Source organism: Copadichromis virginalis, linkage group LG16 (assembly GCF_057382275.1).
Source record: "Copadichromis virginalis isolate Kocher_CV1m ecotype Utaka linkage group LG16, C_Virginalis_male_GT1.1, whole genome shotgun sequence".
In the NCBI taxonomy this organism is placed as follows: domain Eukaryota; kingdom Metazoa; phylum Chordata; class Actinopteri; order Cichliformes; family Cichlidae; genus Copadichromis; species Copadichromis virginalis.
In genome coordinates this window covers 18,271,823-18,286,411 of record NC_140633.1, presented here as the reverse complement: position 1 = coordinate 18,286,411, position 14,589 = coordinate 18,271,823, and the positions used below count along the sequence as shown (strand labels likewise).

At 41.9% G+C, this 14,589-nt stretch overlaps 3 protein-coding genes across 3 annotated transcripts; 2 read left to right on the top strand and 1 right to left on the bottom strand.

Annotated features, from left to right (window-relative positions):
• Positions 1-224: 224 nt before the first annotated feature.
• On the top strand, positions 225-5,955 carry LOC146690552 (glutamine amidotransferase-like class 1 domain-containing protein 3, mitochondrial). Its single transcript, XM_085435684.1, has 4 exons — positions 225-465; positions 2,431-2,602; positions 2,757-2,955; positions 5,341-5,955. Exons 1-4 carry the CDS (start codon positions 271-273, stop codon positions 5,534-5,536), a joined length of 762 nt encoding a protein of 253 aa, XP_085291810.1. The 5' UTR covers positions 225-270; the 3' UTR covers positions 5,537-5,955.
• acod1 (aconitate decarboxylase 1) lies at positions 5,866-8,253 on the bottom strand. Its single transcript, XM_085435682.1, has 4 exons — positions 8,070-8,253; positions 7,538-7,627; positions 7,236-7,435; positions 5,866-6,899 (listed from the first exon to the last, which is right to left on the bottom strand). The coding sequence occupies exons 1-4, from the start codon at positions 8,145-8,147 to the stop codon at positions 5,942-5,944; spliced, it is 1,326 nt and encodes a 441-aa protein (XP_085291808.1). The 5' UTR covers positions 8,148-8,253; the 3' UTR covers positions 5,866-5,941.
• Positions 8,254-12,047: 3,794 nt separating this feature from the next.
• On the top strand, positions 12,048-13,677 carry kctd12.1 (potassium channel tetramerisation domain containing 12.1). Its single transcript, XM_085435681.1, has one exon. It carries the CDS (start codon positions 12,253-12,255, stop codon positions 13,117-13,119), a length of 867 nt encoding a protein of 288 aa, XP_085291807.1. The 5' UTR covers positions 12,048-12,252; the 3' UTR covers positions 13,120-13,677.
• The last annotated feature ends 912 nt before the right edge of the window (positions 13,678-14,589 follow it).

The window sequence follows — 14,589 nt, the reverse complement described above, 5'->3', positions numbered from 1 at the left end:
GCAATTTTTCCACATTTAGCTAAAAACCTTTCTAAAACATGTTTTTTGAGTCATGGTTTTTTTTTTTTTTTACAATATTTACCAAAATATTTGTAACCTTTATATTTAAAACACAGTTTTAGCAGTTCAATCTAAGTATTACTCAATTATTAAAAAGCTGTAGTGCTCAGGTGAGGACACACGATGGCGTAAGAGGGCGCGTCAAACTACTTTTTAAAGCGCAGAAGAAGAAGCGGCATCCGGGGGCGTTTTGTCCGCTGACAGTCCGCCATGCTCAGTCTTCTGCAGCACTGTGGTCGCAACTTACTGACAGCTAGGACCCTCCAGACCGTGAGCAGCAGTTATTATTCAGCGCAGATGGGCAAACGCGTGGCTGTGGTGCTGGCGGGCTGCGGCGTCTATGACGGCAGCGAGATCCACGAGGCCTCCGCTGTTTTGGTCCATCTGAGCAGAGGGGGTGCGACTGTAAGTGTGACACGCTGATTTTATCTGCCGCTGCCCCTGGAGGGAACACATCAGAAATGTTCATTAGCTTCCAGTTTGTCCGCTTCCACTTCTCCGTGCTGGGCAGTTTCTACGATTTTTGCACTTTTTATTTGCAGTCCGACCCGTGAGCGTCCTTTGACCTCTACCTGTTAACCAGACTGCGCACAGTGACACGAACAGCCTTGCAGAATGTTTTGTGCAAACTGCTGAATAATAAACGACTGAAATGCACCGAAGTATTTAAAGTTCCTTAACCTCAACAGTTATCTGCCCCCAAGAAAAAAAAACACCCAACTCTTAGTAAAGCTTATCTGGTCCGCCATGTTTATTTATTTATTTTTTGCCAGTAAGTATGGTGTGCTATTATTTGTGTAGTAAATGTTTCAAGCTGTGTTGGGTCTTTTAGAGTAATTGCTGAGGGAAAATGCTGCACTCTGCTGAACAAACTGTGTCCTGACATAACAAGATTTTTGCTGCTGACACCATCATTTTCTCCATTATTCCCAGAGAAATTAAGTTTTCATATTTGACAAATGCACCAGTACTGATATATGTTTTATAGCCGATAACAGCCTTCACTGGTTAAGCAGGAAGGATGCCACATCTGAGTTTAATTGGTTGTTTCTTATAAGGCAACTCTTTCATTATTTGGACGTTTGAAAGGGTCCCTGAGGCAGCCAGTTTGATCAGTATATGGTCCTGTCTGAGCTGCTGATGGGTAGCTTCAGTGAAATGTGAAGGCCCGTGTACTTTCAGCAGCTCTCTGTACCGGCCTTAAAGGAATGGTTTGTAAAAGTCCAGAAAACGGGCCCAGAGAGCGTGATAGTGTGTCCTTTTTCTTACCAGCAGTGCAAACCTCTAAATGGCCAAGTGACTTTTCCAAGCCTTTCAACTCTACCTATGTGTGCAGTTAAATCTGTTTATAAGTGTTGCAGTTTTGGCTGGAGCACTCTGAGGAAATTAATTCAAAAACGTATCACATTAACTTAGAGCCTCTGAGTGGAAGCATCCACCTGGTGTCTATTTAGCGCTCTGCATGTAGAGGTGCAAGCTGACCATGATGGGATTTTAATTTTATTTATGTTTTAATGAGACTTTTTTTAGTTTTGAGGCTTGAGGCGTTTCTTAATTTCTGTTAGTAATATAACCAATCGTAACCCTCCAGCTGGACTAATCAGTCACCAAAGCAACTGGTCAGGCATATCTCATAACAGAAATTTTTGTCCTGCCTATTAAAAGGTTTGGTGCTCTTCAAAGAGCCACCAGTAACAGAAAAGCACACATACTTCAGGTAACCCTCTATAAGACATGCATTGAAACACTTTCTTCCCTCGTGTGTTAGGACTTCTGTTTAGTAATACTAAGTGGTTACAACTATTAATATCACTATATTATTGTTATTACTACTTTGATTGGTGTTAGAGAATTTCTCAATTATGCAACATGTCTTATTACTGCACATTACAAGTTGCTACCTTGTTACAAATTGCACTCCTTAGAGTCCATACCTCATATTTACCCTACATATTTAAGGACCTAGCTAACCCCTCACAACAACAATGGTAGATAAATGTTTAAAAACAGAGCTGCCTTCATCCCGTGAAAGATTTCTCTTTTTTCCTCAAGGACAGAAATGACAGTTGGGACTGGAAATTTTCTCAAATTCGTCTTACAAAGTTTCATTTTTCAGGAATTAACATGGAATGACCCAGACACATGTCTCAAGCTTACAAGAGTAGTCATCAGTCAAAGGTCCACTATGAGTCAGGGAAAGTGTTGCGAAATGCAGATATTCTTAGGTTTTGAAATGCTGCTCTGACAGAAGTTCTGTTGAGTTAGCTTCAAGAATTGTGATGTTAACAATCATTATTAGTTGCCTGGTGTGCTTTTTTTTTTTGTTTTTTTTGTTTTTGAACTCGTCTCTGCTGCTTTTATCACCTCCAGGTGAACATGTTCGCACCCAATATTGACCAGATGCATGTGGTAGATCACTTGAAAGGTGCGCCTTCTCAGGAAAAGAGGAATGTGCTGGTGGAGAGCGCAAGGCTGGCCCGTGGAAACATCCAGGATCTGTCTAAGCTCAGCGTGAAAGAGCACGAGGCTGTTATTTTCCCAGGTTTGTGTTCATATGTATTTCGTTGGTACAATCGAAGCCTACAGAAAAAAGATGTTGGGAAGGTCTGAGTAAGGTCGAAACTGAAGTTTGTATTTCTGGCTTATGTACATCCAGACATTAATCACACCTCTTCCTCATTTTTGGTGTTTTACAGGCGGCTTTGGAGCTGCGAAGAATCTCTGTACGTGGGCAGTGCAGGGCAAGGACTGCTCTGTAAATGACGAGGTCAAGGCTGCTCTGCAGGCGTTCCACAGCGAAGGCAAACCCATCGGCCTCTGCTGCATCTCACCTGTGCTGGCTGCCAAAGTGATCCCTGGGTGCGAGGTCACCGTCGGCATCGAAAAGGACGACAAGTGAGAAATGCAACATGGACTTCCTTGTTTGCGTTCTAAGTTTGGACTTTTAAATGCTGCAATTGTTGTGTGCAAACTAGAGCAGGGCGATATGGCCAAAAATATTTATCACGATATATATTTGAAAATTTGCGATAACGATATAACCGACGATATAATTGATGCGAGACAAAATACAGCTCCACAACATTACTAGCGCAAAAAGACAACCTTCCATTTATTTTCACTTAAACAAGAAGCTGGTTTTTATGTACATTAAAGCTTTATAAAAATGTAACAGTGCAAATGCAAATTCCTTGCTGAAAGTTTAACCAAAAGGCATTTCCAGTAGAAATGGGCTGACATATCCTGAGCATAACCATGTATAATATCCACTGAAGTTAAAAAGAGGTGCTTTGCAACATTAAACTGCAGTGTGCAGTACGTATTTTTCGGACCATAAGGTGCACAGGATTATAAGGCACATTAAGCGAAACAAAGCAGTCAGATAAATCAAACTTTATTAAACTCATTCTTCTTGCTTCCTCCACTTCTGTACCATTGATTCATTAATGTTGAATTCTCTGGCAGCTGCTCTATTCCCATGTTGTTGCAGTATATTAATGACTAACCTCGTATTGTGGATGGATTATCTCAGTTGTTCTCCTGACTGAAGTTTGGTCCGTTTACAGCATCCTGCCATGCGATTGCATTTGTCTCTAACCATGAAGAACCTTCACGTTAACTTTTATAAGTGGAAAAGTGTTAGTGTTCGTCCTCCAGCTTCACTGTTTATGTTATGCTAACATAGCTGTGTCGCTAGCGATCACGTAGCACATCATTATATACCAGCTAGCCCAACTTCAATAACCCTACAAACGTCACTGCTGTTTAGTTTCCTGTCTTCATTTATGTTGGAAGTGATAGCAGAGCTGTACGTTTGAATTTTTTCAGAAATCTCTCAGTCAGAACGTGCAATATCATGCTTAGGTAACTAGCGAAACTAGCGAGCTAACTTCCGCTAGCTTCCTGCTAACTTCTAACTCCGTTAAATGTAATAACTTTTGTTTTCATGGATGCCTGGAAGTTAAACTTTATAGTTACACCTGGTAAAGCAGCAATGCTGATCGTTTTATTAAAGATGAAAGAATTTAGACAGTTTTTAACTCTCAGTGATGCTGCAGTGTTGTTTGACCTGAAGCATACGGAGTTTAGGACCCAGATTACTCCCAGATTTAAGAGCATCTTAGTCTGACAAATATGACAATAACAACGGCCGCTTGCATGTTCTGCAAAAAAATGTGCTTTGTTGTGTATCTGACGGACAAACACCAAACCAGTTCCACATCACGGAAGTTGCACCATTTTTACAAACCAATTCTGGTTCATCTGTTTCACTCAACAATCGGCCATGTGCGTATGAAAACAAAGGCACTGCGCATGCGCGTTTTACTCCCATTCTATCGCGATATTTCATTTTCCTATCGTTGCCTAACATTATACCGGTATTACCCTGAACGGTATAATATGGCCCAGCCCTAGTGCAAACAGTTGTTTCCAGAGACTACCACGTGCTGGGCGTGGGCTTGTTTACAGCCAGTCCGCCTGTCCTGTTGCACAATTTCTTCCTGTTTCCATGACAAATTAATTTGATTACAGTGTTAGATTTTTAAAAAAGGACTTAGGAGAGGATCCGTCTTTGTCAGAGTGGTGGCTGACTGACACTTGGACCAATTGATCGGTTGACAGATGTCAAAGCCAACAATCAGTTGAGATCATGATTTTGTTTACAGGCAAAATAATATTATAAAATTATTTAAAAAAATTAACAGAATAGAAGAAAAAATGTACCATGTAAACATTTAATCTGGCCGATGTCTTCTTGCAAGTGTGCTTTTACATAAATGTGGCTGATACCAGTAACCAATGCATGTTTCAGTAGATATCTGATTTGGATGCTAGTTATTTTTCCCCTTTGTGCTGGGTAAACAAAGGTCTTTCTTATAAAATATTGGCTGTTTTGAGTGATTTAGCTCTTCAACACACAGTCTTTGACCGTGTCTACATGCCTAAATGTTGCTGTAATGTGATTGGCAGATTAGATATTAGGTAGTTAATGAGTGAGACCCACTGGTGCACTGTGCAGGATGCTAAATATTTGATTGACAGGACAATCACTGGTGTGTTTGTGTAAATAGGAAGCAAAAACTGTTGGGTTCTTTCCATGTTAAGGTGGAAAGTCCCTCTGTAAATGCAGTTTGCAGGCATAATTGATGCATCTCCAAAACATATAAATAGAAATTTCCAGTTGTTAAAAGCAAAACCTCAAATGTTCCTAAGATGTTTGCAGAAATCTGCTTTGAGCAGCAAAACATTAAGTAGTGCCTCTTCTCCCCCACCTCTCAGGTATCCAGACACCGCTGACACTGCAGCGGCCATCAACCAGCTGGGCTGCAAGCACGTGAGCAAGGGCGTCGGCGAGAGCCACGTGGACGAAAAGAACAAGCTGGTCACCACCTGTGCCTTCATGTGCAACGCTCCGATCCACGAGATATTTGACGGAATCGGATCGATGGTCCAGGGCGTCCTGAAACTCGCCTGAGTGTAATCAGTAGAAGGTCGAAACAAGGAAAAGACTTTTGCAAGCTGTGCGGTAGATGTCTGCTGAGCTGGTTGCAGAATGGTGTTGAAGTGATTAAAAGCACTAAAAGATAATCTAGAGTAGCAGAACTGAGCTCCTTGTGAGCTGAATTTTTGAGTTTGCGTGTCAGTTTTACTGCTGCTGTCGTGGCTCCGCCCCACATCTGTCACATTTTAGAGAATCAGCTGCAGGTGAGGATAATGTTCTCAGAAACAAATAAATAAATAAACGAATACAAGAAAAAAGGTTCAGTTTATTTCTGACCACAGAAGAGAAAAAAGTATGTACAACATATTTACACGGTTATTATTTAATTCGTACTTTCTTGAAAAGAATACAAAGCTTCATATAAAGATATGTGTGTAATTACAAAATCCTCATTCTGTCCAGGTGCTCTTGATTACTTGTCATTCTCAGATATGAACCCAATATTGAGCAATCTGCCACCCTTTCAATGTTTCCTATAACATCAATGACCCCCTCCACTCCCACTGTGCACAGCACAGACGAAGCATTCACACTGAACTTATCCACCAGGTGCTTCAGAGTCAGCGGCTTCCGCCAGTGGCCGTAGAAAGTGTCACATCTGGCTGTGTAGCTCGGCCCCTGGTGCGTCGCTATCTCGACCTCGCAGTACATCTTGTCAAAACTGGGCAGGTTATCTTCCGGCGTCTCCAAGCTGACTTTGCCCAGGAGCTCCTTCAGAGCGGATCGGCCGATTTGAGCGTCGCCGAAAGACGCCACGGTCACCTTGTTATCCAGCAGTGCGGTGCAGGCGTTGAACTGGAACGAGTGCCTGGCTTGGTGTTCTGTGGCAGGTAACGGGCAGTTAACGTACTTGGATGGAGGCACCCGAAGTGTGACATGCCGGATCTGGCTGAGGTCAAATTTGCCGACTGCGTTTTGGAGCTTTTCCCGGGCTGCTAGAGCTGCATCGACAACCCAGTGCATCCCGAGGTGAGCGGGGATGCGTTTGAATGCCACGTCCTGATCTTCCAGAATCCATTTATATGCTCTCACAGCAGAATCCGCCATAGCGGAGGGACTGTAGTCTTTGTAGTAAACACCAAGCCCTCTGTCCAAATCCAGTATGGCTGGATTTCCCTTCAGTCCTATCTGGGCCAGCCGAGCGGCCTCTAGGCCTCCCCGAGCAGCGTTTCCAATGTGGAGAGGTTTGGTCTGTGTGGCAGCGTTGGCTAAAGGCGCCCCAGCAGAGGAGGCTGCTATGGCAAGAGCATGAATGCACTGTTCAGGGGACAGACCGAGGAGCTTAGCCGAGGCTGCAGCGCTGCCCATCACTCCAACAACACTGGGAGGGTGGAATCTGAGAAGCAAAACAACAAGATTTACTCAAGCATGACATAGTGATTCTGATTAACTGGAATCACTGCTTCATTAATCAAACAGTTCATATGTATTTTAATCATCAGTTTAGTCATTTATAAAGGTTTTTGTGATTTCTCCTTATAAGGTATTTTCATGTGAGCACAAACCAGAATCCAGTCACCACATCCACCTCTGAAACCCAAAATGAAACCAAAACTGTTTTCTTGGCTTGACAGCACTAGGTACTGGTGAATCAAATGCTCTAGTCTTTCTAATCTAAATGAGCTGGAGAATAAATTTATTCCAGAGCTGAAAATATTTCCAAACTTGATACCTTTCAGGGATGTTGTAGGCTTCTTTGGAGAACCTCATCAGTCTGCCTTGAACTTCAATGCCAACATTGAAGGCTAGCAGGAGATCTAGACCAGAGGGCTGGCTGGGAAGTGTCTCTGCCAGGGCCAGCAGCGCAGGTAGGACGGCGCCCGAGGGATGAGTCGCAGGGTGCCAAGTGTCGTCAAAGTCCATGGAGTGAACCTAATAGACAGTCAGGCAAAGACGTGATCAGGGATCGAAGCAGTGCTGGATCATAATTCCTGTTTTCTGCAGATTTTTGCTTTTGTAGAAATCCAAACTTACAGCGATGCCATTAACAAATGCAGCGTAATGAGGAGGCAGAATTATATCTGATTGACCCCAAACGCTGCTCCTTTCCCGCGATGTGAACAACTGGAGGCACATTAATATGAGTATAAATGACATATCAAAAATAACTAGCAGCAGAAAGAAGATTCTAATCACAAACCGGACTATTAAAGAAGTGCAAGACTTGACTGGATAATCAGTCATCAACATGTTATGGAAAACAACTTAATAATTTGTCAAGATTGCAATCAGGGCACAAATGAAGCGAGTTAGTTAGCAGGACCGATCATATGTAAAGGAAATCCACCGATGAGCAGAAGAGTATTTTAATTTCAGCTGCACAAACAACCTCTGATGAGCCCATATAAAGATTTTTATGTGATCACTGACAATAGATACAAAGTACTCATGTATTACTAGTTACTGTGTAGAATTAAATGAGCATCTTCTACATCTACCCACATCATAAGCAAATATTTGTCAGCAGTTGTTTTTGCAGTTATAGGGTAAATGCAGTTCACTGTACCTGACTGTACTTCAGAGCCTTATTGAAGACAGCTGTTCTGGTTCCTAATAGTCCGACACCGAGGGTGTCCAGCATCATCCTTTTGCTCCTGTTAATCACACCATCTGTCAGCTGTGAGGTGTTGAGGGCATGGATCCCAGCTCCAAAGCTCTCTGTGATACCCTGAAAAACATTCCACGGGGCTAGTCAGTTCAAATCATGCAGACCTCCAGAGAAGGTGCAGCTTATTGTGGCTATAATCAAGTTAAGATGCTAAGCTATACTGCAGGTCACCAAAAGCCAAGAATACTTTCCAAAAGGTGCCTTTATTAAAGCTCATACAGCAACCAACAGTACCTTGCGAAGCATTGTTCAGTCTTCACAAGCTCTTCAAGTGACTAAACATCCAAGCATAGCTGGCTTTTATAATTACTCTGTCTGAGGGCTGGACTGCCAAATTTCCAAAGTGGCTAAAAACCCACTAGGATGAGAAGTGGGAACTTTCGCAATGACTCAATGCTGTCTTTTCATTTATGCTGGTTGCCAGTGCACTGGGGAGTCTGCACAATCTGCACACAACAAAATCTTGTGACAGCTGATTTTGAAATTGACAACATTTTCTGTGTTTTAGTTTTCTGTGTTTTAGTAGGCACACATGATTCAATCACACGACTTAAAATAAAATGTTGCCCCTAAAACTGTAAGACTGCTAAACTCGATCCCACAGTAACTATATTCATCCTACATATGCAATTTTCTTCTGTCCAATTCAATCTCCTGCTCCTCTGGACACACACCCTTATGTACACTTTATAACTCACAATGTAAATAACTTGTGCAAGTGCACTGATCTACTGCTCAGACTCATCTTATCAGCCCTCAGATATATGCATTACATATACATAAACTCATGTTCAGTCCAAACATGCAATATGCTTATTCTTGTGTCCAATCTTACAATTCAATTCAATTTTATTTATACAGCGCCAAATCACAACAACAGCCACCTCAAGGCGCTTTATAATGTAAGGTAGACCCTACAATAATACATACAGGGAAAAACCCAACAATTGTGGGTTATATATTTATAGATGCATGTGTGTGTGTGTATATGCAGATATATACTGTATGTGAATATGTAGTTGTGCACATCCACACACATACACTAATTCAACTTTCATAATGGTGCCCAGTAATGGAAATTCATTGATGTGCAAGGGGAAGTTTATAAATGCAGAAATGAAATAGGTGAAAATCACGTGATAAAGAGTTTTTCATTTTCAGCCGCTGATTATTGAACCAAAAGCTGTGGCTTAAGTTTTATTGTTACCAGTCGCTCACAACTGCAAACCCCAAATCTCCATCTGGTCCAGTTTGCATATAAACGTGGGCTTATTAATGGTTATCACTGATTGTTATTTGTTTTCCGGGTAAACTCTGATGGTAAACCAAAGTCTTTGAAGAAATGAAAGTGAAACAAATTCATCCATTTCATGTAAAAATGAGGAAAACTTGGTTGTGTTTCTCTCTTTTCAAAAAGATTAGTTTACATGGAAGGGCTTAATTATGTAATTCCATAATGTGCTTCCTTTCCAGCTGCTCTTTTTGTGTTATACAGATTAAGCTGATACACTATGTAACATTTTGCTCAGATTTGTGTAATTATGTCCAAGATAAAGCTGAATAAAACTTTCTACCTAACTAAATAAAAAAAAAAAAGATACTGTGCTCTTAAAAACTGCAATAACATAAAAATCTATAAGAACAAGGCTTTGGTGGATCACTCTCCCTGAGACAGGAGGTCCACGTGACTGTGACTCTAATGCTCCGTGCTTTCACAAAATGGTGCAACTTTGAAACTTCCTAAATGTCACCCATGGCCAAAATATCCCACAACACACACTCAAGAAAATCACCACCAGCAATATCATAAAAGAAGCAAAGCAAATATTGCACTGGATGATTATTAAATGTGTTTCTGGCATATTTTTGCTTGTAAGTGACTTAATGAGAACTTTAGTTTGTAGACAGAAAGTCAGTCATTTCATTACTATAGTTTAAGTTTAAGATTTGTAATAAGTTAGGGGTTATATTAATGTTTTATGCATCTATCTTGCATGTCACATAGTGCAATGTGACTGATTTCTCATGTATATGGCAAGAATTTTAGACACTACTTCCTCTATTGTAGCTTAAATGTTTTTTTATAGTGTTTGCCCATGATTGATGTCTGGATTTGTGTTCACTGACTGCTCTGCCTTCATGTAATTCTTGGGACTGTGTAAACAGCCTGCCATGTCTGATTCTCCTAAGATGTTGAAATTGAATGTGCCTTGTGTTGTTTTATGTCTGGCCCCCGAGACTGGCTCAGGTTTAGTATAACATGCTCCTGCACAACAATAAGCTGGTTCTCTGCCTAGATTACACTAGAATTACAGTTATCACTCCTTCTGTTTGGTTTTTCTCATTTTCTCATTTTGTTTAGAAAGTATACTTAGGTATCACAGGTTTGAATTTATTCTTTTAAAAAGGTTTTACTCAATTAATAAATTATACCCATCAGAACCTTTTATCTGTGACTCAACCCTCCCCACCTGGATCATTCATGTTACGTTCTTCCCCCTTCGGCTTGGGCTGCTCGGGTCATAGCACCACTTTAGAACCACTTTGTGAAAGAATAAAGTATGAAGTGGGATAGTAGTAGACCTGCATTGAAGGAATATGATGCAGTGCTGAAAACACTGATTAAGAACTGTTGTTTGAAACGACTAATTACAGTAATTCTTTCCTTCTTTAAATGGCTGTTAGAGAGCTCTCTCTCTCTCTCTCTCTGTGTGTGTGTGTGTGTGTGTGTGTGTGTGTGTGTGTGTGTGTGTGTGTGTGTGTGTGTGTGTAAGTTACTAATTAGCATTTAGAATTAGGTTAGGATGGTTAGACCTTAAAATAAAAAAAAAGCAATACAGTTTGTGTAATTTTGCTTCTGTACACCACCACAGTGGATTTTAAATCAGCATGTGATTACAGTGCAGACTTTCAGCTTAAATTAAAGTGGTGAAATAAAAGGACTGTATTAACTGTTTAGGAATTACAGCCATTTTTATACTTGGTTCCCCATTTCCAAAGGTTCAAAAGTGACTGGACATTTAAACATTAAACATTTAAACATTTTTCTTATTCGTCCACAACAAACTAAGACGTGGTGCTGATTTCAAGTGCTGACCTTTTTTGGGTATCTTGGAATGCTTGGTGTGAGGTAAATACAACTGAAGGAGGCCATTGTTAGGCTGAAAAATCAACCAATAACACAACAAAATAAGACAATAAAAAAGGAAGGCTCTAGTGAGCTCAGAAACGTGAAACAGCGTGGAACACAACAGAAGACAAAGGATGTGGATGACCACAGAATTCTTTCCCTGGTTAACAAAAACACCTTCAAAACATTTGGCCAAGTCAAGAACACTCTTGTGGAGATAGGCTTGTAGATTTCATGTAGGGATCGACTGCAAAAAATGTTCATCCAAGTGTTAACAAAGTTCCTTACATGTAAAATTATGCTAGCCTCTGAAAACAAATAACTGTGTATAAAAATGGCCATAATTTCTAAACACTTAATGTAACACTTTTGCGAAACCTCTTCAATTAAAGCTGAAAGTGTACACTTCAATCACATCTTAATTGTTAGATTTAAAATCCACTGTGATGAGATACAGTGACAAAACTCACTAACAAAATGTTATGGCCCTAACTGTAATTAATATGTGAGCATGCGCTGAATGCTGGCTGCATTTCCTTTACAAATGCAATGGGTGTCACTATTTCCATATTTTCCAAACATCTTTTTAAGGGAATGACTTGGACCAGTTTCATAGTCTCTGGTTTGTGTGTGATCCTAATGGATTTGCATTCATTTGGAGAGAAAAAAAAAACACCCACACATGCTGTAATTTTATCACATCGGTATTTGCGCTACAAGGTCAGGAGGAAGGTGACGTTTCTGGTGGATACATAGATTCTCTCTCTCTGTGGATGAGGAGGGAGAGCAGCATTGGCACTCTTCACAGTCATTCAATAGTTAAATGTTAATTCAGCAGTCACCTCCCGGTACGCACGCACGCAGTAAGCCCAAGCTTCATAAACGAGCTGCTGCCGCTGTGGTGTCTCAGTGTTTCCACTGATTCCACATCAGTGAAGCAGCTCAGAGAAGATGGCACTGGCGGACACAGAGCGCGGAGTGTCCAGCTGCGGGGATTCGGGCGCCCAGTTTTCCGAGATCATCGAGCTGAATGTCGGCGGACAGGTTTATGTCACCAGACACAAAACTCTGATCGCCGTCCCAGACTCACTCTTGTGGAACATGTTCAGCAAGAAGTCACCAAAGGAGTTGGCGAGAGACAGCAAAGGGCGCTTCTTCTTGGACAGGGATGGGTTCTTGTTCCGCTACATCCTCGACTATCTCCGAGACCTCAACTTGGTCCTCCCGGACTACTTCCCCGAGAAAAGTCGGCTGCAGAGAGAGGCTGACTTTTTCCAGCTTCGGGACCTCGCAAAACGCCTCAATCCCCGGGTGAGTAAAGAGAATTCAATCAGCGAGGAGATCAGCCAGAGCGACACAGAAGACGGCGGGCAGCAGTGCGGCTCCTCCGGCGGCTTGGAGACTTTACGCACCATGTCTGTCAGTGGAGCCATGCGCTCCCCGTCTCTGGACTCTAGAAAGTCCGGCTACATCACGATAGGATACCGCGGCTCGTACACTATTGGCAGAGACATCCAAACCGATGCCAAGTTCAGGAGAGTGGCGCGCATCACAGTTTGCGGTAAGACCTCTCTGGCCAAAGAAGTGTTTGGGGACACGCTGAATGAGAGCAGAGACCCGGACAGGCCCCCTGAGAGATACACATCCCGGTACTATCTCAAGTATAATTTTCTAGAGCAGGCATTTGACAAGCTGACAGAAGCGGGATTCCACATGGTGGCCTGCAGCTCCACAGGCACCTGTGCCTACACCAGCAACGATCCCAATGAAGACAAAATTTGGACAAGCTACACTGAATACGTTTTCTGTCGGGAATAACCAACACCATTCGCGCCACATCCGTGTAAATATACCTACATTTCACACCACAGAGGAATGTCTTCGAAGAGTAGTGCAGTTTCTGTGCTGATTGGTGACTTTTGTTAAGGAGTGACTGTACCATATTGCTCCATTATTGCCAGAAATTAGACACAAAATGCTCCCTCATCCCCCAACAAATTATTTTACACACAAGACTTTGTTAAGATGGGTTGAAAAGATGAAGCTGTTCTGAGGTTCAAAGTGAGCAAAACTCAAAGCACTGCAAACATCATCTCCATCTCATAGAACTGCATGTCAATGTTTCAGTCATGTCTGACTCAGTGCTGTGTGAATTGAGTGGCATCCAGGAACAGACCAGCAGCAATTAGTATTCAGTGTCATTGTGACTTCTAGGCTTGCTCGAGCACTTGTTTGGCCAAGTTTTGTATTATCTAATAGGCTCTTATAGCAGTTCTATCACTGACACGATTGTACTTGTATGTGAAGTGTTGGTAGAGTTGTATTTGTTATAAACTTACTCATTACAAATAAAGTCTTCTAACTCTGTTATTCTCAGCCATTTGCCAGTCATCCTACCTTCCTTTTAATGTCTGCACAAAGATTACACAACAACAAAAATAGTGGCATTCACCTCTCTCCAACCTTTTAAACCATCCTCAGTGGGGGAATCAAAGAGTCAGCCTCAAAGAGAGATGCCCTACACAGAAATCTCACTCCGTCATGGCAGTGGAGCCGCCAGCTCGACAAAATTTGTCACACAGTTTTAACCCAGAGTAGTGTCTCTGCTTGTCATTGCACTCACGCATGACTTACAAAATCCTGACTCTGAACTTTCCTTGCCTCCCACTTATTGTATCACATTTGCAAACTTCCCTTATAAGGTGCTATGTGCTTCCCAGTAACCTTTGCCCTGTTATACCCCCCCCCCCCCCCCCCCCAAAAAAAACAAAAACAAAAAACCAACAAACAAGCTCCACATCTGAAGAGACAAGCCTTTAAATATTGCAGGAGCATCCTTTTTTCCCTCCTACCTATCCATTTTGGTACACAATTTCATCAGCATGCAGCGTGGATGCAAATAGTGCAGCTGTGCACACATGATGTCATTATCATTTCAAGTGTAAATAATGAAAGGGTCCAGCTGCACACAAATAGGAGGGTTCAGTCCGCCAGGGACTGTGGATGAATGGAGATTCGATTGGTGTACCTCGGCTGTGGGGGACGGATTTTTTTTTGACTGGCCAGCGTACAGCCAGTCCTGGATTATACGTTTCATTCAAAACAGACATGTAAAAAAAAGTCCCCACATTCAAGGCCACGGGTGGGATTATAGGAAATCGGGGGCTTACAGAGTCACAGTCTCTGTAGGGGTCCGGGACATCCACCCAAAGGGAACATCTTTGCTAAATGCATCACTCTGCTTCAATTTGGTTCAAGAATGTTGGAGAAAGGTTCTTTTCATGAGGT